General features: G+C 32.2%; 1 protein-coding gene across 1 annotated transcript; it reads left to right on the forward strand.

Moving 5' to 3' along the window:
• The first annotated feature begins 798 nt into the window (after positions 1 to 798).
• LOC115721806 (alpha,alpha-trehalose-phosphate synthase [UDP-forming] 6) lies at positions 799 to 4749 on the forward strand. The gene is made up of 3 exons (XM_030650885.2): positions 799 to 3545; positions 3637 to 3910; positions 4137 to 4749. Exons 1-3 carry the CDS (start codon positions 1546 to 1548, stop codon positions 4431 to 4433), a joined length of 2571 nt encoding a protein of 856 aa, XP_030506745.2. The 5' UTR covers positions 799 to 1545; the 3' UTR covers positions 4434 to 4749.
• Positions 4750 to 27400: the final 22651 nt, after the last annotated feature.

A 27400-nucleotide genomic window follows, 5' to 3' on the forward strand; every position in this document is an offset into this window, starting at 1 on the left:
TTGATAGTTGGGGAGTTTTGCCGCAAATTACTCTTAAATTTTTTATTTTAACTTTAATTTTAATTTTGTAAAATATTGCCACGTAGGATAATTTTTTAGTGACCTGTCATTGCCACGTGGGCAAAATTAGGACTTAACGAGGCTGGACAGACGACACCTTAAAAATGTAAACGGAACAGAACTTTGGAGGGTTTTCCCACCAAAATATGAGGTTAGATGGTTTTTTTGCAAGTAAATTGATAGTTGATGGGGTTTTGCCGTAAATTACTCTATTTGAAATGATTATTGGTTGAAAGTTTTATATTAGAAGTACGAAGTTTTTATGGTGCACCCCATACTATTTTGACATAAAAAAAAAATTAGTCTTTTTTTTATAATTGTATACGTTGTAGTTATTTATAAGTCATCTTACAAAATTTTTAAAACTTCAAAATAATTTACAATATACAAAGTAATATTCAAAAAGTTTATAAATTCTACTTTAGATGTTTGTCCTTACTCTTGTATTTCTAATAAATAATAAAACTTATATTTGTAATTTGCACTACAATTAAAATGTAAAAATTAAATTATATAAATTTTTATCACAATAATTTATGAAATAAAAATTAAACAAATAAAAATATAAATAAAATAAAATAAAAAGAACTAGCACGTGCATTGCATAAACAAATAAAAATATAAATAAAATAAAAGAAAAGAAAAAGAACTAATCTCACCTAGTTATCATCAAATAAAATAAAAACTCACCTAGTTATCATCAAATAAAATAAAAAATAAAATTGTGAAAAACAAAGTTGCCAGAAATATTATCCCCACTAAAATATGTTGTCTCAGTCCCACAAAAGAAGATAAAGATAGAAAGAAAGAGAATGTGGGTGCACTTATAAGATTGTGATTTGTGATCACTCAGAAAGCTCCATAATTTTTTTTCTTAAAAAAAAAAAGCTACCAAAATTTAGGTCTTGCTTTTCTCTCACCCCAAAATCTTTGCCTTTTGAGGTTTTTATTTTCTTTCATCTCAATTCCAATTATAAAAACAAAAAAGTTGGTTCTGCAGTTTCATGAGCTGGTAACATCTTCAACTGTAGTTCTTAATTGTTTTGTTTAGTTTTCATAAAGATTGAAACTTTTTTTTTTTGACTTAAATAGTTAAGACAGTTTTCTAGTGTGAACGTTTTGGTTGACAATATTTGTTAGCCGTTCATGATCTGAATCTATTCTATTCCATTCCCTTTTTGATTTATTCATTGTCTCAAAGCTTATCTTCTTCAAAGTTTTTATCTTTTCAACAAAGACTTTCCTCATTTCCCTTTTTCTATTATTGGTTTCCTCAACTTAATTCTTCACATTTTTCTATTCTTCTCAAGATTTCGTATCTGGGTTTTGCAATTAGTAGCAGCTCAACCCTGTTCTTGTTTCAAATTCCAAAATTTAAAGGGGTTTGGTAGCTAAACAAAGCCTTTTTCTTTAATGGGTTTTTTCTTAACCTTTGATAGTGTTGAATTTCTGGAAGTGTAGAGAAAAAGAAAGAAAGAAAAAAAAATGGTCTCTAGATCATATTCCAATCTCTTAGAACTTGCTTCAGGTGAGCCACCATCATTTGGGAGAATGAGTGGGAGAATTCCTCGTATTATGAGAGTTTCTGGTTTGATATCTGAGGTTGGTAGTGACTCTTCTGAGAGTGTTCACTTAGATTCATCATCTTCTGTCCAAAAAGATAGGTTCATAATAGTAGCTAACCAGCTTCCCATAAGGGCTCAGAGAAAATCTGATAGTAGTAAAGGTTGGCTTTTTAGTTGGGATGAAACTTCACTTCTTCTCCAATTGAAAGATGGGTTAGGAGATGATGAGATTGAAGTTATCTATGTGGGTTGTCTCAAGGAAGAAATTCAACCAAATGAACAAGATGAAGTGTCCCAGATTCTGTTAGAGAGTTTTAGATGTGTTCCCACTTTTCTCCCACCTGATCTTTTCAGTAAGTACTATCATGGTTTTTGTAAGCAACAACTATGGCCTTTGTTTCATTACATGTTGCCTTTGTCACCAGACCTTGGAGGAAGGTTTAACAGGTCATTATGGCAGGCTTATGTGTCTGTCAATAAGATTTTTGCTGATAGAATTATGGAAGTGATCAATCCAGAAGATGATTTCGTTTGGGTTCATGATTATCATCTTATGGTGTTGCCAACTTTCTTGAGGAAGAGGTTTAACCGTGTTAAACTCGGGTTTTTCCTCCATAGCCCTTTTCCTTCCTCTGAAATTTACAAGACATTGCCTATTAGAGAAGAGATTTTGCGTGCCCTTTTGAATGCTGACTTGATTGGTTTCCATACATTTGATTATGCCCGCCATTTCCTTTCCTGTTGCAGTAGAATGCTCGGTCTTTCCTACGAATCTAAGCGCGGTTACATAGGCGTTGAGTACTATGGTAGGACTGTTGGCATTAAGATTCTTCCTGTTGGAATACACATGGGACAGCTTGAACATGTCCTGAGTCTCAAGGAAACCGAAACTAAAGTTGCTGAGCTTATGAAACAGTACACTGATCAGGGTAGAATCATGTTGCTTGGAGTTGATGACATGGATATATTCAAAGGTATAAGTTTGAAGCTTTTGGCAATGGAGCAACTTCTTCAGCAGAACCCTGAATTGCAGGGGAAAGTTGTGTTGGTGCAGATAGCGAATCCAGCTCGAGGGCGCGGAAAAGATGTGAAGGAAGTTCAGGCTGAGACATACTCAACCGTGAAGAGAATTAATGAGACATTTGGTAAGCCTGGTTATGAGCCTGTTGTTTTCATTAGTGAGCCACTTAAGTTTTATGAGAGAATGGCATATTATGTAGTTGCTGAGTGTTGTTTAGTAACTGCTGTTAGAGATGGAATGAATCTCATCCCTTATGAGTATGTAATTAGTCGCCAAGGTAATGAGAAATTGGATAAAGTTTTGGGGTTGAAATCTTCAACCCCCAAAAATAGTATGTTAGTTGTGTCTGAATTCATTGGTTGCTCCCCTTCATTGAGTGGAGCAATTCGTGTGAATCCATGGAATGTTGATGCTGTGTCGGATGCTATGAACTCTGCTTTGGAGATGGCTGTGCCCGAAAAACAGCTTCGCCATGAGAAACATTACAAGTATGTTAGTACTCATGATGTCGGATACTGGGCTCGCAGTTTCTTGATGGATTTGGAGAGGACTTGTAGGGATCATGTGCGAACGAGGTGTTGGGGAATAGGCTTTGGACTTGGTTTTAGAGTTGTGGCGCTCGGTCCAAGCTTTAAAAAGTTGTTGATGGAGAACATAGTTTCGGCTTATAGAAGGACAACAAGAAGGGCAATTCTTTTGGATTATGATGGTACCTTAATCCCACAGTGCTCAATCGATAAGAGCCCGAGTTCTAAGTGCATTAGTATCTTAACTAGCTTGTGTAGAGACAAGAACAACATGGTTTTCATTGTTAGCGCGAGAAGCCGAGAGAAACTTGCTGAATGGTTCTCTCCTTGTGAGAAGCTGGGAATTGGTGCTGAGCATGGTTACTTCCTCAGGTAAAAAGTGTTGTTTAGTTGAAATTGTATTGAAACTATTGTAAAGTTTTGTTTGGTACTAAAAAAACCAAATTGTATGATGTAATTTCAGGATGGAGAGAGACATAGAATGGGAAACATGTCTACCTGTTGCTGATTGTAGTTGGAAACAGATTGCTGAACCAGTAATGAGACTTTACACTGAAGCAACAGATGGTTCCACCATTGAAGATAAGGAAACTACACTTTTGTGGTGTTATGAGGATGCAGATCCCGATTTCGGTTCGTGTCAAGCTAAGGAACTTCTTGATCATCTTGAAAGTGTTCTTGCCAATGAACCAGTTACTGTCAAAAGTGGCCAGAACATTGTGGAGGTTAAACCGCAGGTTCGAAACCTATTCTCCTTTCAAATTATTGTTAATGTTTTTCCTTAATGAGCATCAGGTAGCGCTTTACAAATAGTTAGCGATATTACATAATAATTAATTAAATTCAATTAGTGAGACTCGATACTTGATTGCACCAATAGTAATATGACACTTCAAGTGGTGCTAGGCATCGCTAGCTGCAAATAGGCTTATCAAATTTCGGGTGTGATTTACTACTGAGCAGGGTTTAAGCAAAGGACTGGTGGCCACACGACTACTTTCGACTATGCAAGATAAGGGAGTAGCCCCAGATTTCGTTCTATGCATAGGCGATGATCGATCAGATGAAGACATGTTCGAGGTTATCTCAAGTGCCACATCAGGCCCTTCAATTGCCGCAGGGGCTGAAGTGTTTGCCTGCACAGTTGGTAAGAAACCGAGCAAGGCCAAGTACTATCTTGACGACACAGTTGAAATTGTGAGGTTAATGCAGGGTCTAGCAGCTGTTTCGGATCAGCTAGTAACATCAGCAACACAATAGACTCGATCGATCCATCGATTTTCTTACATTTTCAGCTAGCGAAAACACGAATAGAGATCCTGTTTTATACTACTACATTTTCACCTTTTTCAGCTCATGTTGTTGGCCTTTCAATTTGATTTCATGTCATACCATATTCCTCAAGTCTCCATTCTTTCACAATGTAAATATGTGTTTTTATTTTTTTTCTTTTACTAAGAGAATTTGTGAGACCCAGGAACTTATTTTTCATCTTTTGTATTTTGTTGTCTTTTGATAATGTAAAGATGTAAATATGTTTGCCCATGAAAAGTGAGTATGTTATCAATTTAGCTTATCTAACTTTGTTCACAGTTACAACTTTTTAAGTGTGTTTAGCTTCACTTGATGATGGTTTTTAGGATCTTAATTAAAGTGAGGTATGATTAGAGATTGATTACAGAAAAAAATCTTACACAAAACTTGAAATATTGCATAGAATGTAAGAACAAAGATTTGTTTTTTGTTGTTTTTTGAATTGAAGTAGTGTTGCAAAGAATTGATTTTTCAATTTAAATATCACACAAAGCTCCTTAACATTGCTCATTCTCCATACTTTGAACTGAAATTGACAGAGCAACATTCATAAAAATATTCGCGTTTTCGCCTATGATGAAGTTCGAGTTTCGATTTGTATTTTCGATGAATTCTTCAAGTGATTAGTCAGTGTATTCTGTAACACTATTGATACTGAAAGCTCTCTTCTATGTTCATTTGCTCAAACTCTAGTCTTTAGTTGTTTCATTAATTTTCGAGGTTGCTAAATTCATATTCTGAAGCTTCATAGGGCATTTGTGGATGTTTTTGGACCTCTGTATCAGGCCCAGTTTTGTACTAAGGTGAGTTAGGTCCGTCCTTAGGCCCAAACTTTTTAATAAATGATCCAAAAAAGAAAGTGACATTGTCATAAAGTTATTAATATACCTCAATTTTAATAATTTTTATTTTATATAAAATATATATATTTAATTTACATTTTTTTTTTGAAAAAAAAATTCCATTTCATATTCTTAAAAAAAATACTATAATATAAAAATAAAATATATTTGAAATATTAAGACAAAAAAGTTCAAATAAAAAATTATATATAATTTTATTAGAAAAAAAATAATAGATGATTTTCTTAAAAATGTGAAAATAAAATTAAAATAATTATTGATTTTAAGAGAAAATAATATGAAAAAGAAATTTTAAAAAATTATTGAAATTAATTTTTTTAATATAAAGGTGCAAATAAAAATTCCTTATGTCATCAATGATACTTTCGATGGTATGTTGAAGCCAAAGGTTGATCCTAAGTTAATTTGGGCCTTACGAAAAATAAATTTTTTTACTTTTTTATAAAAAATAGTATTTTTTAAAATTATTAACAAAATATGTATATTTATTTAAAAATTTTCATTTGGACTCCTGATAGGAGCGAGCCCTAAGCACGGGCCTAGCCCGCCTTAGCCTAGGGCCGACCCTTGTAGATCTGAGATTAGACGAGAAGAGTCTTTGATCGTAGGATGGCCATGACACTAATTAAGGAGAGAGTTTAAACACTGACAACAACCAAATCAAGTAAGTTGACCTTAACCCAAGGCCGATCCTGAGTTAAAATAGGCTATAGGCAAAAAAAAATTTTTTGAGCCCTTACTATAAAGATAAATGGTATTCTTAAAAATTATTAAAATATATGTATATTTTTTAAAAGATATTTTTTTATTCGGACCCCTAAAATAAGTAGGCCCTAAGTGCGGGCCTAGCTCACCTATCTAAACCCAATACAAAACTCTTCTCTTTGGACAAATTATTTATACAAAAAAGGCAATTTTAATTATACTATTTAAATGTTTTTTTGGGTAGCATATATAGTACTTGTTAAGACTTGAGTTTACTAGGTTGACGTCAAGGTATGACTGTTTCTTATCAACAAAAATACCATCATTGATTTGTAGAAATGAAGAAGAAGAAAAAAAACTAGTTCATTATTGTGAACACAAATTGGTAATAAAAACTACTCAAGAAGATTTGTAGCTTCATTCGAGTATATATCCAAATGTTTCAACAAATGACTTATTTGATTTGTTTGAATGGAATGACACTATCGTGAGGAAGAGGAAAACAATGACTTTGGAAGCTTTCTAATTATATTTCATAATTTCCAACTAATTGTGTACGTCGGATGAGGTGACATTTTTGAATTAAATATATTGCATATAATTATTAATTTAATTTGCAGTTCATTTTGTGCTTATATCTATTGTTGAGAATGCGTAGGGTTAAATACAAAGCCCAATTGTGATGAGTGGAGTAGCTCATGTTCTTATATATCATTCAACCTACTGCAATTTATTCGCATGTGGGAATGATGTCCATGATATACATGATGTTGTTATGTAATTTTTAGTCAAACTTTATACTTAACCAAAGGGGAATTGTACAATAAATTTTGTCCTCTCTAACTAGGGCTCGAAATGGTCTAGGCGTGTCTCTGATCGGGCCTTGTTAGGGGCATTTTGGCCTATACGAAGTGGCTTTACTTTTTGGTTGTGTGTTGTCATTCTTTTTTGAAAAGTTCTTTGTTTGGGCGCAGGCCAAATTCGGGATTGAAGGGTCCTGATCTGTGTGTTTTGGGTGGCTGCCCAGGTGTCAGGGTTCTTGTCTTGCCAGGTAGGAGTTGGTTGTGGAATAATGGGGTCTGGGTTTGGGGTTTTGGGTGGCTGCGCGTCCATGTGTCTGAGTTCTTGTCCTGCCACGTTGGGGGGGGGGGGGGGGAGAGAGTGGGGTGGGGGTCTGATTCTAGTAGGAGTTAGTTGTGGAATAATGGGGTGTAGGGTTTCGGGTCTGGTTCAAATGGCAAAAGGGTTGGGTTGTGTTTCTAGATTTGTGGTGATGTAGCATCGTAGGCGGCTTCTAGGGTGTTTATTCTAGTCAAGATGGAGATGTTTAAGAGATGATCTAGGAGAGAATAGAATGTAGATGGTTTCCTTTTGTCTTTTGTTATATGATTTTCTATTTATGTGTCGTTATTTATAATTAGTATGTGTTTATTTTTAATAATGGTGTTGCGATACTACCGTGTTATTAGTTTCGTAGTAGGGTGATGACTACCACTCTCCATATTTAGATCTAGAGAATTCCTAGATTATTATTAATCCCATAATTAATTTGTAGGTCAGTCTATCATTATGATTGATATTGCCATGATTCATCTTGTTATTTCCTTTAACTCTAATTTGAACAATTGAGTTGTTATTATAGTAATTTTTTATTGGAAGATCATTAAGTGGTGATAGCGATTAATAGTTTGATTTGTCATGTGTTTAATTATTTAGGTTGAAAATTTAGTACTCTTTACATACTTTTGATGCTTTATTTCTGATAGTTTATACATTAAAAATTAAGAGTGTTCATAAAAATTGAAAAATCGAAACCGACCATCAATCTGACCAGACCGTAACTGAATTTTCGGTTCCACGTCATCACCGAATTTGGTGGTCAGTTTTTGTTTCGGTTTTTTTGACATGGCGGTCGGTTTCGGTTTTTGAAATAAAAAAATAGTTTAACCAAAAAACCGTCAAAATCGCCAAAAATTGCCAAAAACCGTCCAAAACTGCCAAACTAAAAACCGCCAAAAACCGTACGGTCGGTTTTATACGGTTATATAATTTCTAAACGGTCGGTTACGGTTTTCGTAAAATAAAAACCGTAACCGACCGGTCGGTTATAAAATTGTAAAAACCGACCATAACCGACCGATTTTCACCCCTATTAAAAATTTAGTTTAAGGTGTTGTTAGAATTTTTTTTCTTATATTTATAAATGGTTTGGTTAGAATTATACTCATTGTTCAATGATCAATATTTCATCTAATATACTGCTGTTGATCATTTAAATTTTTTAATTATTTTTATTTTTTTACTATGGGGTGAAATTTTTTTCAAAAATTCTATATTTTTTTTTCAAAAATACTGTATAAGTTTTATACTGTGTACTGTGTCAAATTTAAACTGTTGTTCTACGGTTGTTTTTTAGTTGTTCCATTATTGTTTTTAGTTGTTCTGTTTTGTGTTCAACTGTTGTTTTATAAAAATACAGTATTTTTTTTAAAAAAATCGTATGACAATATTTTTGTAAAAATTAATTCAAATTCTAGTATTTTTTAGAAATTTTCTATTTTTATTCACTTTTAAAAGAAAATAAATGTGTTGCAAAATAATTTACTTAACAGTTTTGTCCCTTATTCCTAATAAAATAATAATAAAGTTGGTGCTACTACTCAAATCCACAAAATAAAATAAATTATTAAAATGAAATGTGAAGAATATTACTAAAGCAATTCAAACGAAATTGGAATGTAAATTACTTGAGGCTAGGTGGCCATAAAAAAGTGCGTGTGTGTTAGAAGTTCTGGTTTCGGGTAATTTATGTGGCTTTATGTAAATAAAAAAACAAAATTGGATTGTATTGAGTAATTTATGTGGCTTTCTGTAAATAAAAATAAGACTAAAATATTATTATAGGGTGTTATTATTTATTTATTTTTTTTTTATATGTGTATATATTTATACTAGCAAAAAGCTACGTGCGAGGCACGTATACTAAATTTTATGCTAGGTTTTTTCTATGTTATTTGAAAGTGATACGATTAAAAATTAAAAAAAAAAGAATATTGTTAGTTATTAGGTGAGATTATTATTATGTGTATCTAAATATTATAGTTTATAATGTTGTCAATTAAAAGTGAATACCGAATGCAATATATTAGTGTTTAAGAAAGTTTAATGATTTAAATATGTTCTTAAGTTGATCCAAAAATAAACTAAAAAATAATGTTCCAATACTTAAAGAAACATTACTTAAATAGGTGTAAGATAAAAAGAAAATTAAAAATCAATCTCTAAATTGTTGATAATTGAAGATAGCATTAGTCTAAAAATTGTAGATAAGAAAACTAATGATAGTCATTGGTGGATTTCAATCTTCATTTTCTTCGATAGAGACAATAGTGTAATTTTTGTATTTTGCACTTTTCATTCTATCCCTGTCCGCATATATCTGGATTATCCATTTTTTCTTTGATAAATTGAATATGGTAGTGTCGACAAAGCGGCGGTGTCCTGCAAACAGTGATGTATTTTCATTTAAGATAATTAGACATGGTGTGCATAATTTATTTAATTAAAAAATCAACTTATGAAAGGCATGTAAAACTATTTTATTTTTTAAAAACTACACCTCTGTAGTATATTTAATTAGTTTGGCAGCAGTACACGAAAATATTTTTTCCACAATAATAGGCTCTTTGTATTGTCATCAAGTTCAACATATGTTATAGCACTGTAAAATGCATAATAAGATTGTTAGTATGTTTTTTAATTTTAACTTAATTTCAATAACATCATAAGTTTTTTGTAATATACCGTGGTGTAGGATATCCTTCTTGGCCGCATGTTGGCTTGTCACATATGATTTTTTCATCGCGATTGTATAAATCTATTTTTTTATGACATGCGTCACATGACATGTAATAAAAATTCTGGAGAGTATCAGTTATTTTTATTGCCGCCTCAATCCAAAAATATTTTTTCTACATCCAAATCAAATGGTGTTAATAATAGTAAGATATTGAAACAAAAGTTTTATAAAGTAAATATTGTAGTAGTTTTTACCTCATTCAGTTGCAAATTTTTCGTCAACTCTGAAATTTGGATGTTAGTCACTATTTCGTGTAATCCAACAAAAGATTTTGGAGAAGATTCATATGTCAAGCAGTTTGCTATTGCGTTTTTAATTTCTGTTCCGTTACTCTCCGGCCTTAAAATAGAGTAAGTATGATAATTATTATAAATATAGTATACAAAAATTTAATTTTTTTGTAAAACGTGTAGCTATAATAGTATGTGTATTTGATTTTATGAGTATTACCATTCCTTCAGTGCTTCTGCCTCGGGGAGTTGAGGATTGATTTTGAAGGTACTCGTGTCGCGTGACGATAGAGACAGCCCTAAATCAAAATGTATGTGTTAATTGAATTTTTTAATTTTTGCTTTTAAATATCAGTAGTTTAATTAATGCAATAACCTCTCTTGGTGAACTCTTACTTGTCCGCTTTCCAAATTTTTCTAACACTCTCATTTCAATCTTCCAACTTTCTGTAGTTGGAGTGATGTCCTTAATTGTTGTGTATATTATAGCCATTTATTCAACTGTTTTCAAATAAAACAATAGATAGACAAAATAAAAAATATAATTAAGCTCATATTAAAATCAATCTCACATTTCAATATAGAGAAAGGTATTTAGATGATCCATTCTCATTTAATGACGGCCACCATTCTTATATTATGTAATGATTTAATGTCATTACAAACGTAGATATTTTATATACACATGATGATGAGTGTATTTCCATTAAATATATATTATATACACATTTTGTGATCCATTCATTCCAAAAGAAATTATCCAATTATTAGGGTATATATACACAACTTTCATTCATTAATTTTAGCAGAAAAAGAAAATTTCATTCATATACTGATTCAAAATATATACCGAACTATATGTTTGGTATACATTATAATATAAACAATGAATTAATTAATTAAGAATATATATGTAGATATAAATATATAGTGCCACCAACTTTCGTATTGTAGGGAAATCAGTTATTTGAAAAGCTTTTAATAAATAATGTTATTATGGGCAATGTTGTAACATTATATGTATCGTACAAATGCTTCAATATATGTTAGTTTTAATATACAATCTGAGCATTATAGAATCATAAAATATAATCAATATCTTATAAATTATAATAATGTTGATCATCAATTAATATCCAAGATCAATAATTTAATTTTAAATCATTAATAATAACAATGACTAAATATATAAAGAAATATATAGAGAATATATAAAGAATCACGTAAAGAAAAATCAATTAAAATATAATGAAAGGGAAGTGAGAAGCAGATCTGGCTTAATTTTATTGGGGTAGAAGGAAACTAATTAAGCCTAAAGTTTCACATTAATAAAAGAAACACAAATTATAGAGATACATAAAAAATATTGATTAACAATTAATTAATTATAAAACAAAATATGTACTGAATCAATACGTACGTATATCTTCTCGCTTAATTTGGTTGATGAAGAAATTGTTAGGTTGATGAAAAAAGAAAAGAGTGATATGAGAGAGAGATAGGTACCGTAGCAATATATGGTTATCCTAGTAATATTATTGAATGTACCGTAGCAATAAAAAACATTATATGATATATGATATATGGTTATTATTTATTTATTTATTTTATTTTTTAAAAAAAGTAAATATGAAGAGAACTTGAAATCTTTCAGCTGGGTATTTGACGGTGAAGACCCTTTTCTCAGTTTTCCAAGTTATAGGCTTAGTTAGTAACCAAGGGTATGCGGTGAGGAGGTTTGTTGTTTCTAACGTTGGATTTTGTAATGATCAGGTTGATTTGGTGGACTTCATTGACTGGTCTGGGGTTGAATGCCTCAACCAAAGCACGAGTCACTCTCTTGCAAACGCGCTCAAGCAGGTAAGTTTTGGGTGTTTTCTATTGTAAATATAATTCGGGGGCCTTGATCTGGGTATCTCTCTTGTGCTTTTATTGAAATACTTTTAAAAACCATAAAATCCAAGGTAGGATTTTAATTTTATCTTTAGAAACTTTTTCCGTTGTTATTGTTTGTCCGTATTTGCCTACTCTCGAATAAAGAAGGAATGGGGTTTGTGACTCTTGAATAATTAGCATCAAATATCAGTTCAAATATTAATGGGATTTGTTTTATTTTTATTTTATTATTTTATTATATATAAATAATATTTTATTATTTTATTAAATATATATAAAAAGTTATCCATGAATTTCTCATAAACCAAGAATTCAGTTATATAGGCACACTTTATATAGAATAAATATATATATATAAAAACATATTTTAAATTTTATTTTGAATATTGTAAATCATTGTAGATTAACTTTTAAAACTGATAAAATATGTGGTATTACTTTATATATAATAACCTCTACTATAATGTCCTACCATAAATTTTTCAACACTTATTTGTATGTATTATATATATTTGTGATTAATATAAAGTTTATTTATTTTAATAATAATTATAAAATACAACAAATCTTTTCTAGAAACACGTTGTGACAGTCAGTAGTCCCGTGATCCGTAAGGGGAAATACCGGGTAAGCTGTGCAATCCTACATCGCCTGGGGAAGGTCAAGTGTGATGATTCTGAGACTGTGCAGGTATGGGACTGCATAGTTGAAGAGAGCTTAAATGGATTGATTGGTACTACCTATATCAACAAGGTGCATCTTGTTTTTCGGTAGCCCATCACGAAAGAACTCCACAGTTAAACGTGCTTGATCTGGGGAAATTTCAGGATGGGTGACCTCCTGGGAAGTTTTCCCAGGAAGCGTGCGAGTGAGGACAAAGCATGCTGGAAACACTCGTGTTGGTCTGTAGGGTCAGTCATCAATCCAGGAAACAGCCAGAGTGGCGTACTCGTGTATAAGAGCCATCATTCCGTGGGTGTAAGGACCCAATGGAGGCTTGAAGTGGGGACGTTACAAAATGGTATCAGAGCCTTGACCCAGCCGGAAGTGTGGTCGACGAGGACGTCGGACCCCATAAGGGGGGATGATTGTGACAGTCAGTAGTCCCGTGATCCGTAAGGGGAAATACCGGGTAATCTGTGCAATCCTACATCGCCTCGGGAAGGTCAAGTGTGATGATTCTGAGACTGTGTAGATATGGGACTGCATAGTTGAAGAGAGCTTAAATGGATTGATTGGTACTACCTATATCAACAAGGTGCATCTTGTTTTTCGGTAGCCCATCACGAAAGAACTCCACAGTTAAGCGTGCTTGATCTGGGGAAATTTCAGGATGGGTGACCTCCTGGGAAGTTTTCTCAGGAAGCGTGCGAGTGAGGACAAAGCATGCTGGAAACACTCGTGTTGGTCTGTAGGGTCAGTCATCAATCCAGGAAACAGCCCGAGTGGCGTACTCGTGTATAAGAGCCATCATTCTGTGGGTGTAAGGACCTAATGGAGGCTTGAAGTGGGGACGTTACAAAATGGTATCAGAGTCTTGACCCAGCCGGAAGTGTGGTCGACGAGGACGTCGGACCCCATAAGGGGGGATGATTGTGACAGTCAGTAGTCCCGTGATCCGTAAGGGGAAATACCGGGTAATCTGTGCAATCCTACATCGCCTCGGGAAGGTCAAGTGTGATGATTCTGAGACTGTGTAGATATGGGACTGCATGATTGAAGAGAGCTTAATTAAATGGATTGATTGGTACTACCTATATCAACAAGGTGCATCTTGTTTTTCGGTAGCCCATCACGAAAGAACTCCACAGTTAAGCGTGCTTGACCTGGGGCAATTTCAGGATGGGTGACCTCCTGGGAAGTTTTCCCAGGAAGCGTGCGAGTAAGGACCCAATGAAAACTTGAAGTGGGGACGTTACACACGTTATCTTATAATTGTACTAGTAGAGAGTATCTCATTGTTATATTAAATATAATTATATAAGGTATTGTTTTTTTTTTAATAACATTACACTACTTTAAATTTAAACTCCCAATATCTTTTATATTAATTATATCTTTTTTAATATTAAATTTTAAATCTAAACTCATTGTACATATTTAAAAACAAAAAAAATTCTATTATCAAGATTTTATCCAATTTACATAAAAAAATTATTTTTATTATTATTAGAGCAATTTGGGACGAATCTATCTTATATTTTAATTTTATACATTTAATCTTTTTAACTTTTTGTTTTTATGGCAAAACACCCTTAAGCTTATTTTTCATTGCAAATTTAACACGCCAGTTAAATATTACCGTTAAATATTAATTGCACGACCACTGTATACACCTGTATATTTGTAACACTAAAACTTCGAAGTCGATATAGTAGTAATTCAGTTGGTATTTAATAGTAATATCTAACTGACACCTTAAATTTACAAAGAAAAATAAACTTAAGGGGGTTTTACTAAAAAAAAATAAAGAGGTTAAGTGTATAAAACTTAAAACATAAAGGGGTTTCGCCGCAAATTCTCCTAATTATTATAAAAAAAATGAATGATATTTAAGAAAAATAAAAGAATTATAAAATTAAAAAAAAAATTACAATTAAACTAAAATTATAATTAACAATAAATTTTAAATATTATTATATTTTTTTATAAATTTAAATATTACTTAAATTAAATAATTTTTTAATATAAATAATTTTATTTATTGAATAACATAAAAAAAAAATAATTATACAATTAAAAATACACATAACTATATATAAAAAATTAATATATATGTTTTTGACTTGGTCAACGAATGACCGTTTCTTATCCATTGTGAAAGAAAGAATATAAGGATGAAACAAAACCAGATCCTTGTGAACACTTGCACACTATTTAATAACAACAAATATATAGAAGAAGATCTCTAATTATTGGACAACTATACTCACTGTATAGTCACTAGCTAGGAAACAAATTAGGGTTTCATTAATCACCATAATATTCTTTTAATTTGTTTTATTTTTTATTTTTAATTAATTCTTTTCTCTTTTTGAATATATATATCGTGAGGCTAAGGTAAACAATAACTTTATATTTTTATTATATATAAATATATCACGGGGCTAAGGTGACCTTTTGGAATTGATTGATGATATTTTATTTTTTTTTATTGGATATGAAATTAATTTGATTACAATTTTGTAATAATATATATTCTACCTAATGGAATTATTGATCCATGCTTTCTATATTATCTACTCGAAATAAATACATAAATTTATTTGAAAATAAACAAATAGAAGGATACAAAGAGTAGTGTGTATGCTAAAACAAAATGAAATCAAACTAATCAAATTGGTTATTGTTTTGTTTTTTGTTTTTGGAAACATTGGACCTCATTAGCTAAAATCTTCAAAAGTAAAACTCAATAAAACATGCACAACAACAGTACTATTAATTAATATAGTAAAAAAAATGGCAACAAATTAATTAACTCGTTACGAAAAATAATTATGATATTTCTAACAATGAAACCTAAATAAGAATAATTATCAAGCCTTAATTTATTAACCGATCGAAGATGGATTGGATTGTTTTGTTTGGTTTGATTGTGATAATTTATATTCCAGTTAAATATTTATCGTAAGAGCACAATAATATATTTAAAAACTATATATATTATAATATTAAAAATTAAAAATATATTCATAATAAATATATAAAGAATACTATACGTGAGGAGGATATGGTGAGTCGTGAGTGACAGCAATTTTTCTTATCTTGACCAATTGTGGATTTTCCCACCAGTACAAATATTTATATTAGCCTAAAATTAAGGATAAGAAACTATTATATTCCTATAATTCATTTCACACCAGTAGAGTAGAGTTCTATATTAATGGTAGGGTGGTGGACGTGTTTTGATGAGTTAATTAAGTTAATAAGTTTAGAGAGTATTACGTACGTACATCAGTGTAAACGGGTCCTTAATAAAGTCAAAATGTTTTTTTTTTTGAAACAAAGATTGCAACTTTTATTAAAGCAAATCAGCTAACAAAATAGCTTCCAAATCAGAAGGGACAGACCCCCTACTGGAAATACGATCAGGACATGAACCAGAAGAACGAGCTAACCAGTTAGCCGCTTGGTTCCCAGATCGTTTAACAAACTGAACTGAAATATCAAAACTAGAGAAGGATTGTATAAGAGAAATACAATCCGAAACAATAAGACCAAGAGGAGACAGAATATGGCTCTTGCTATTAATAGCATTAACCAACACAAGACAATCTGACTCCAATAAAACCGCTGTAGGACACAAGCCCTCAACAGTCCTGCTATCTTCCCAACAGGACTTAATCCAACTCAAAGCCTCCTTCATGGACAACGCCTCAGCAACAACAGGATCAATATCTCCTCGGTGTTTGACAGCAGCCGCAGCAACACACAGACCAGTATGATCCCTGACAATCCAACCCAAACCATGACTCCTTTCTCCAGAAAACAGAGCAGCATCACAATTAACCTTCAACTCTCCCAAAGATGGTTTAATCCAGTGCTCAATACTAGCACGAAGCTGACTAGAAGAAGACGAAGCTCCTCCATTACTATTTTGAGCAGATTTCCAAAGATCAAGGTAAGTAATTGCAGATGAAACAACTCTTTCCACAGAAATAGCCTTATCATTCCAGACTAGATCATTACGGGCCCCCCAAACACTCCAAAGAATCATTGCCAACTTCTCAATACTCTCAGTCAAATGAGAATGACAGAAATCTTCAAACCAGGCACCAAAATCTTCCTCCCCATTATTAATAACCAGCCCCAACCCGCGCTCCACACAAGCTTTGGTAAAAGAACAGCCGACCATGAGATGGAAAGTGGTTTCAGGTTCAAAATTACACAAAGAACAAACACTATAAACATGGACCCGCTTAGTTTGAAGTGAGACTAGAGATGGAAGACAATCAGTAAGAGCTCTCCAAAGCAAATTCTTAACTTTAGGAGGAAGTTTCAAAAACCAAAACTTTCGCCAAAAGCCAGAATTATCCTGTGCATTCCATCTTCCATTTCGCACTTGCAAAGCACGATAAGCACTTCTTACCGAATAGCCACCGAATTTCTCAAACGACCAATACCAAGTATCAGTTTCTGGCAATGCAGGCAGAGGAATTTTACAAATGAGCTCCACATCTCTGGAATCAAATAGGTCCTCTAAGAGCTCCATATCCCAACACATCCGATCAGGCTGAAGAAGATTAGAGACAGAACAACTCTGAAGAGCCTCATGAGAAGAGATCACATAAGGATTATCCTCAGAAGGGAGCCACGGCTGATGAAGCACAGAAATTGAGGCACCCGAACCCACTCGCCATCTAGCACCCCTTTTGACCACATCCTGAGCTTCAAGTAAACTTCGCCACGCATAACTTGGATTAGCTCCCAATTCAGCATCAAGGAAAGAACCATGGGGATAGTATCTAGCTTGAAAAACACGTGCCACCAGCGAAGTCGGGTTGGTTAATAGCCGCCAACCTTGTTTACCCAACATGGATAAGTTAAAATCCTTCAGATTTCGAAAGCCCAAACCACCTTTATGCTTATGAAGACACATCTTATCCCAGCTTTTCCAATGAATACCACCTCCTTGAGAAGCTTTAGAGTGCCACCAGAATCTTCCCATGAGGCGATCAATGTCTTTACAAATTTCAAGAGGGACTAAAAAGATACTCATGGCGTAGGAAGGTAAGGATTGGATCACTGACTTCAATAAAACCTCTTTTCCCGCTCTCGACAGAAGTTTACTATCCCAATTCTGAATACGCTTCCTAACCTTCTCTTTCAAAAAACCAAAAGCCGCATTCTTATTCCGACCAACCATACTTGGCAGACCCAAGTAAAATCTCATCAGCAGCATGCATATGAAGGGTGGACAAAATACCAGAGCGAACACTATCAAGTGTGTTGGAGCTAAAAAATACAGAAGACTTATTAAGATTTACCTTCTGACCCGAAGCCTCCTCAAACTTTTGCAACAACTCCAAGACCCGGTGAGCCTCATCCATAGTGGCCGAGCAATAAAGAAAACTATCATCAGCAAATAACATATGAGTGACATAAGGGGCTCGACGAGCCACACGGCAACCATGGATCCACTTCTTTTCTTCATAAAGCCGAATTAGTGCTGAGAGACCCTCTGCGCAGATGATGAAAAGATATGGAGAAATAGGATCCCCCTGACGAATCCCTCTAGTTGGAACAATCGGCCCAAGAACTTCTCCCCCATGGACGATGTTGTAAGAAATAGTATGCAGACATTCCATTATCATCGAAACCCAGCCAATGGAGAAACCCATACGAAGCAAGATAGAATGCAAAAAAGACCACTCCATTCTATCGTAAGCCTTGCTCATATCCAACTTAAGAGCCATACAACCGTGTTTACCTTGCTGTTTACGTCTCTAGTAGTGGAGGATCTCAAATGAGACCAAAACATTGTCCGAGATGAGACGACCCGGAATGAAAGCACTCTGAAACTCCGAAATCACCTTAGACAATAAACTCTTGAGACGGTTAGCCAAAACTTTAGAAATCACTTTGTACAAAACATTACACAGAGCAATAGGTCTCAAATCTCCCATAACTACAGGCGTTTTCTTCTTAGGAATAAGCACAAGATTGGTAGCATTAAGATCTTTAGGCATAACCTTATTCCGGAAAAAATTCTGAACTAACCGAACCACATCATGACCCACAATATGCCAGCACTTCTGATAAAACGCAGGAGTCATCCCATCAGGACCCGGAGACTTATCAGGGTGCATCTGAAAAACCGCAGAGCGAACTTCCTCTTCCAAGACCGGTTGAAGCAACATAGCATTATCGTCATCACTTATCGAAGGCTGAATCTTATCTAACACATCACTCCCATGAGACCCCAAAGAATGGAAAATATCAGTGAAATAATTAACCATTACCTGAGGTAAGCCAGACTCCCACTTAACCCAATCGCCGGCCTCATTCTGCAGTTGATGAATGAAATTGTTTTTGCGACGAGAACTAGCTGCAGCATGAAAATATTTTGTATTTCTGTCCCCTTCTTTCAACCAAAGTTGCTTAGATCGCTGACGCCAAAAGATTTCTTTTTGATGGTAAATCTCAGCAAGTTGCTTCTTTGCAGCACGATACTCAACCAGGGATGAATCATCAGAACAATTCTTCAAGATACCAATTCTTCTTTTGCGGCTTTGGATCCTCTCTTTAAAGTTACCCGTCAAATCCTGACCCCAAGTTGCCAGAGGCTCCTGAACAGCCACAATCTTATCCACAATGTCGTTAGAAGTGCAGCTACCCCATTGTTCCTGAATGATAGAAAAACAATTCTCTTCACGAAGCCAAGCATTCTCAAACCGGAAAACTTTCCTAGAAGGAGAAGGAACCCGAAAGGAAGGATCAAGAAGCAAAGGGCAGTGATCAGACGTGGTGAACAAAAGGTTAATCAACCGAGAATTTGGAAATAAATCGATCCACCCCAAACAGGCAGGAGCTCTATCCAACCGGACCTCAATAAAATTATCAGTATCCCTACCCTTCTCCCAAGTGAACGGATGACCAACTAACTCCAAGTCCACTAGATTACAATCGGCCACTGCTTGTTGAAAACCTTCAAGAAGCGAGTTGGGATATGGATTCCCACCACGCTTATCAACTTGACTCAGAACGTTATTCAGATCACCAATAATACACCAAGGGAGAGTCGATTCTGCTTTCAAAGTTCGCATAAGATTCCAAGTGTTCCGTCGAAGAGCCCGGTTTGGTTCCCCATAAATACCCGTAAGCCGCCAATCAAACAAATCATTGTGATGAACAATCAAATCAATATGGTTTTGAGAGTAACCACTAACCTCAGCGTCAGATTGCTCTTTCCACATCATAGCTAAGCCACCACTCCTACCTTGCGCATCCACCGAGAACATTCCTTCATACCCAAGTTGAGAAGAAAGTAACTCCAACCGAGGTTTCAAGCTTAAAGTTTCACAAAGAAAAATAAAAGTGGGTTTCTTTTGATAAATCATATCTTTTAGGAATTGAACCGTCCCTGAGTTCCCAAGCCCATGGCAATTCCAGCTCAATATACTCATGATGATTGGCGAACCCGATCGAACGAGTCCGCCATTAAATCGTTTTTTGAGTGAGTTCCCTTAGTTTGGCCCAAAATTACATCACTATTCTCCACTAGCCCATTTGGCCCATTAATAATATCTTGGCCCAATCTTTTCCTTTTAGTTTCAAGAAAAATCATACCCTCCTCATCAATGTCCAAATCAATTGCCACCTCATTAACACTTTTATTTCCTAAAATAGCTTCTCCAACAACTTCATTATTGTGCACGGCACAATTTCCCACAAAACTTGCATGGCCATTAATCAAATCCCTATTCCCATGCATCAATCTTTGACCCACCATTCTAGGAATCCCACTTTGCTGCCTATCCCTAAAATCATGGGAATTAATATTTGTTTCTCTTCTCGGCTGGAAATCACTGCCCAGGACCTGATTAGTCGCCCCCATCACGTCTCCACCACCACCTGGCCGACCCACCTCCGACCCTCCAGAACTCCCACCACCAAACGACGACGCACCAGAGCTCCCACCGGCAGCCGTCGCACTATACTGCCCAGCCCCACCTGACGCCGATCGGAGCCACTTAGCGCCCATGGCGTATTGAGTTCTTCGCGGGTTCGCCTTCATGAAAGAACCATACGGTTTGACGATAGAAGCGATGGGTTGAATAAAGAGCCTAGAACAATATTGATCGGTGTGGCCTATAATACCACAAATGAAACAAAAAGTCGGCACAAATTCATAGCGAAAATTAATCCAAAACCACTCACCACCGGTTAGTTGCAACTTCATCCGCCGTTTTAATGGCTTCTCGATATCGAAACGAACCCGAACCCTGAGATATTCCCTCCAAACCCCATTGAAATTGTTCTCATCGGTTTTAACAAAGCTTCCGATATAGTTCGCAGCATCTAAAACCACCCGTTCTGTCTTAAAACCTGCCCGAATATCATGCAATTGAACCCATATTTCGAGATGATGCAACCGCAAAGCCCTTGGAACATCCCCGGTTTGCAGCCTCTCAAAGATTAATGGAGCGTTTTTGAACGTCCATGGACTCCGATCAATGACCCTTTGAATATCTATCTCATGATAGAATTGAAAAATAAATCTATTTCCACCCAAATCTTTCACATACATACCCATACCTGGCTTCCAAAGCACCGCCATCAAGTTTTGCATCGCCATGAAGTCGATCGGGTTGTCCGTAAGGAAACGACCTACTATGCTCCACCGAGTATCGACCTCTGTATCATCAACCAAAGGCCGATCGTATTGAACCGCTGGCTCCTCCTCCTCCTCAAGCGGGATGATCGACAAACTTCCTTCAAGATCCTCAGTACCATAATCGGATGCCATCACAACTCACACCTCAAACACAGACCTCACAATCACCGTCAAAACCAGAAAAATCTTAACAGAAAACCAAGAAAACAAAAACTGAAAATAGACAATCACACCAGGTCATACGACCAGACTTAACCCACAATTCAATTAATTGTCTTATAAAGTCAAAATGTTAAATCAAATAAAGAATATTTTTCATTATTTTTTAATGATATATTTATTGATAAATATTAAAAAATTTAGTATAATTAAGTATCGTCTCTCATATAATTTAACTAAATGACAAGACGTTATATATAAATGGTGCTAACCACTATAAGAATGTGCTCATATTTATTTAAATGTCTTATTCAAAATGTAATATTATTATTAGTATAATTAATTATTAAATCTCACGTAATTAATCAAAAAACACCATCTCTAGACATGACTATGCATGCACAACCTAATATCAACCTTTATTTTAACTATGGCCAACACTTGTCTACTCTTTGAGAAATTTTAAATAATTTAAATATTGAAAAAAAAACAAGTTTTAAATAATTTAATTATAGCTAACATTACATATTTCGAAAATGTTTTTTTTTCTCACTACAGAATACAGATGCTAATATAGGATTAAAAATTAATAATGTATACGTACGTACGTGTTAAATATGTATACATATATAATATTTACTATTTACTATTTACTATTTACTATAAAATATGAAAAGAATAACAATGATTGTCATATTATTATATTATATATATGGTTATTTGGAAAACGTAGTTTTATTATATATTATTTTAATACTTTATAACATTAAAGTATCTCCATGAGTACCTCTAGATTTAACAACTTCAGGGCAAATCAAATGAACATTTACTAATAATTTCTATATTGTTCATTTACGCTTCAGGCGTTTTCAACTCATTCTATCTCAACTTTGAGTAATATTGATTTGCAGTTGGTATATATCATTTTGAACTATATCGTTCTTATAACTTTGTGCAGGGATCATTTTTCAAAAATTATCATCGATCCCAACTGCTTCTCTCCCCCTGATCGAGAGAATTTTAAGAAATTGTGATATCTAATAATATTAATACACCTGTAGGGATTTCAATATATCACAATGAATCAATATCTATTTAAACTCATATATATTATATGACATTGAACTTCAGGTTCAATAACTTCAGTTTCAAGTTCAATACTTATGAACTTAATTCATTTCTAAGAATGAGTCATACGTGTATAATTAGAAATACACATTTTGTAAATGCATGATCATATAATCTTATCACATCGATAAGAAACTATGCAATAAAAATCTAATAATGGCTCAAGACTGTTAAAGAAATATAATTTAAATATTTTCTATGTGCAAATATATGCACATTCTTCTTTTGAGCCTTATAAATTAACAATGAGAAGAATCTTCTGGTTCTTCAACAAAATTTAGTCAAATTCTTTGACAATTTATTGCATATGATTGATCATGTCAAAAAATTCAATTCATGAACTTCAGGTTCACTATAATTTGTATTTCAATGAAACTTTCAAAAGGTAATGTAAATTCATTACAACATAATCATTACAAGTTTCATTTTATATACACGAATAATATAATTATATTATTCTCCAAAACATATACACTCTTCAGGAGTCACTATTATGTTTATCAAACTTTATATTTCTTCAGGAATCACTATCATCAATTCAATGATGTGTATAATATAAAATGTACATGACAACTTCATCATGTTGTTATAATGGTCAAATAGATATAACCATAATATATCATTCATGTTTCCTGGTATCTTTTTAACAAGTCGTCTAATTTATTAATAGACTATTCATCAGTCTAATTATCATGACTTGATATATTATATATTTAAATGTACAACCAGTACATATAATAAGTTATTTCTTATTATACTTTCATAACTAGATAAAAGTTATACATCTAGGTACATACAAATATATTTTACTACTCTAAGTAGCAATTGTATGTAAGACTTCTTTAGGAAGCTTTTCAAATAATTATTTTGTGATTCTTTATCACTTTGATTATATTAGATCACTAACAAATATTAGTAAATTATATATCTACTTTTGGGAATATGCAAACTAAATTATATAGTAACTATATATATACACATATTCTGCACCAACAATAGTTTGAAACTATTGATTTCAAGAAATAATAAAATATGTATATATTAATTTACTTCTGGCATTGCCAATATATGTGAAATCTATATTCTTTGAAATAGAATTTCATGTCTATTCATTCTCTTTAGGTAATGATATTTAAATATTCTAAATGTACAATAAGTTTGTACAATTCACATTCTATTAAATAATCAAGTATACTTTTATCTTGATTATAAGTATGTCCGTACTACAGGTACGCGACCACTATTATTAAATTCCACACATGATATATAAATTTCATGCACTTTGATTATGTGTGGTATCTCATCTCTTAGTTGTTTCCACTTTTTCTGGAAATATTTGAGTAGTAAATAATGTCGTTGATTATTTAAAATCATTACATTCACTTCGGGGAATGACGTTGAACAAGTAGAACATTATTATAAATTTCTTAAAAATTTATTACTTGTTCATCCATAAAAAATATAAGAAATTATTCAACAATTTCTTTTACGATATTTCAAAGAATATATGAATGCAATTTTTGCATAGTCTCCAAGATGTATGCAAAATTTAATCTTTAACATATGTCAGATTCAATAATTTCCAACATTGCAAGTAATAACAATGTATAATAACATGACTAATACGAGAAATCTTTAAAAGTGATTGACTTCAATTCGTATCATTCTCTGCAGGGAATGATGAACAATAAATACTGCCTCATGTATTTAAATAACATTAGTCATGCTCATTGTTATTCTTATACTTTAATGTTTCAATGCAATTTTTTTAACATTCTTTTTGGGTATTCAAAACCCACTATAAAATTGCATCAATAATAATCATTTTTAATGATTCTTTAGTTGTATTCACATAAATACAATCATTTTTTTTTCTTCGATAAATATAAAATATTTACTTCAGAAAATGTTTGTCAAAATCTATATCGATATTAGATTATTTTTCATTGTCCTCAAAGAATACAAGAACATATATATAAATATGTATTCATCTCTTTCATTATATATTCATCAACTATATAATGAATGTTACGTTTGCATAATCTTCAGGATATATGCAAGATTTTATTGAGGACGCATAATGCTCAGGATGTATGCAATATTTTATCGATGATGCATAATCTTCAGGATATATGCAATATTTTATCGATGATGCATAATCTTCAGGATATATGCAATATTTTATCGATGATGCATAATCTTCAGGATATATGCAATATTTTATCGATGATGCATAATCTTCAGGATATATGCAATATTTTATCGATGATACATAATCTTCTGGATATATGTATAATTTATATAGATTTTCTCTATCATATCATAGGCACACATATATTGTAAATATTATAAATGATAAAACCATTATATATATATGAAATCAATAATAAATATATAAAAATATATACATACATATATAATATATAGATATATAGATAAAAAGAAAAAAGAAACCAAATGATTCTTGAAATTGTTTCAGTCAGAAGAGTATATATATAAATATAAGTGTATTTTGACTTTGAAACAATTCAAGAACTTTAACAAGATACTTACATTGGGACTTGGGTAGAGACTCATGCTTGAAGCTTGGGCAGAGACTCATGCTTGAAGCTTGGGCAGAGACTCGTGCTGATAACGTGTTATAAAATAATATAAAATAATATAAAGTAGATGAGAAGAAAGAAGAAGATGAAGAGAGAAAGAGAAAGTGAATGAGAATTTCTGAGTTGTTTATTTCAATGGGGTGAACCCCTATTTATACAAATACAAGAATGAGATATTAAGAAACTAAGAAAAAGGGAAACTAAGGAAAAGAGGAATGTTGATTACAATTCATGGTAATAAATAAAAGATTTGGACATCCACATAATTATTAATATTTATAATATATATATATATATTATTAATTTTACCATATTAATTTGGCTCTTAGTCAAACATCATGTGGACGAAAATAAATTAATTAACAATAAAGAAAGAGAAATGATCTGACAAAACTATTCATGAAGAAATTATAAAAAGTAATTGAAAATATTAAGTTGTACTTATAAATTTATAGAAAATTAATTTTAAATAATTTATAGTATTAAAAATAATATTTAAATATTTTAATATTATACGTATTGATTGTTTTTATATATATATAATATGTAATTGTTTGAATATTATTTTTTAACATGATAAATTGTCCAATATTATAGAGAGTCCTATAATTAACCATAGCACACACACAATCATATAAAAAAAATTAAAAAATTATCCTAAGCTTAAAAAAGAATAAAAAATGGTGTGTTACTAAACAAGTATCCACATGTATATTTATGTGTTTATAGATATGTACTATGTACAAATATTAAGTATTATTAAGTATACTTTAAAATTATTTTCAATAAAAGATGTAAAAATTTTGTTATATACAAGAAATGAGACTTTTGCCAGCACATTTTTATGCTGACAAAAGTTAAGTTTTGCGCTAGCAAAAAAGATTCTACTTATGTCAACACATATTTGCACTTGTTAAGGGGGGTTGGTAAATCTGCGTTGATATTAGAATTTTTATCAGCATAAAATTAAAGTTTTGGTAAAAATGACTTTTTTCAGCGCGTAAATGTACTGGCAAAAGTGATATTCTTGTAGTGTTATATTTGACATAAAAAATAATTTTGTGATGAATTTGTATCAACTTAATTTTGACTATGTGCTCTAATACATGCAAAACATGATGCAAAATTTAATGATTAGTTTATGTTTTTATTAAAAATACAAAAGATAATACAATGATTTTTTTTTTCTTTTCAATTTTGCACTTTATAACAGTTTTTTTTTTTGTATTTTTAGAGAATTCCACACATAAATCTTATAGCAACTAACGGACTAACTGAAATCGCAATTAAAATCCGTATAGCAACCCACATAGAAACCACTGGAGAAACTACCAAAACAACCTTAACTGTAAATTTGAAAAAATAGAATAAAAAATAATATATGAAATAATTCTCTTAATTTTATTATGTAAAACAATAAAAAAAGTATAAGTACTTTATAATTATTAATTATATTAATAAAATAATACAAAACATAAATGTAAATAAAAAGAGTAGTGAATTTATGGTAATGCAAATTTTCATGATAACAAATGTTATGCAAAAATTGATACAAAATTTGTTATGTGCTAAATTTGTATCACTTTTTGGCATACTATTAGAGTATTTTTTTTTTTGTTGCTACGTGAGCTATAATTTAGTTTTTGATCATTTGTATCTCTATTCGAAATACTCTAAAATGCTCAACACTCTATTGATATATAGCGTGTTTTGAATAATTAATAATTTTTCATAATTATAATTTAATTAAATGTATAAAATTTGATATTAAATTTTACCGATAATAATATTATATATATTCTCAATAAGCAAGTTACATTTAACATTTGTCATAAATAGTTTGACATTAATGATTGGTAAGAAGCTTTTAAAGATTAATTAATTTAAAAAGTCAATCAAAGATTCAAAGTTCGAGTCATATATATACAAGTTCACACGAACTATGATGTTTTTCTTCTTTTTACCCGTTCAACTTTTTTATTCTATTAATTATAGTCCCATGTAATTATTATATCTTTAATAATAGAGATTGTTATTCTTTTAATAAAAATCAAAGTTCTTCATACAAATGTATTAATAATAATTACTAATATTTTATAAAAATTATTATATTAAATTATATAAAACTCCATA

Source organism: Cannabis sativa, chromosome 9 (genome assembly GCF_029168945.1).
Source record: "Cannabis sativa cultivar Pink pepper isolate KNU-18-1 chromosome 9, ASM2916894v1, whole genome shotgun sequence".
In the NCBI taxonomy this organism is placed as follows: Eukaryota; Viridiplantae; Streptophyta; class Magnoliopsida; order Rosales; family Cannabaceae; genus Cannabis; species Cannabis sativa.

Coding starts and splice junctions, on each gene's coding strand:
- LOC115721806 (XM_030650885.2), top strand. CDS start 1,546: ATGGTCTCTAGATCATATTCCAATCTCTTAGAACTTGCTTCAGGTGAG. Junction 3,546..3,636: donor GAGCATGGTTACTTCCTCAG/GTAAAAAGTGTT, acceptor ATGTAATTTCAG/GATGGAGAGAGACATAGAAT. Junction 3,911..4,136: donor TTGTGGAGGTTAAACCGCAG/GTTCGAAACCTA, acceptor ACTACTGAGCAG/GGTTTAAGCAAAGGACTGGT.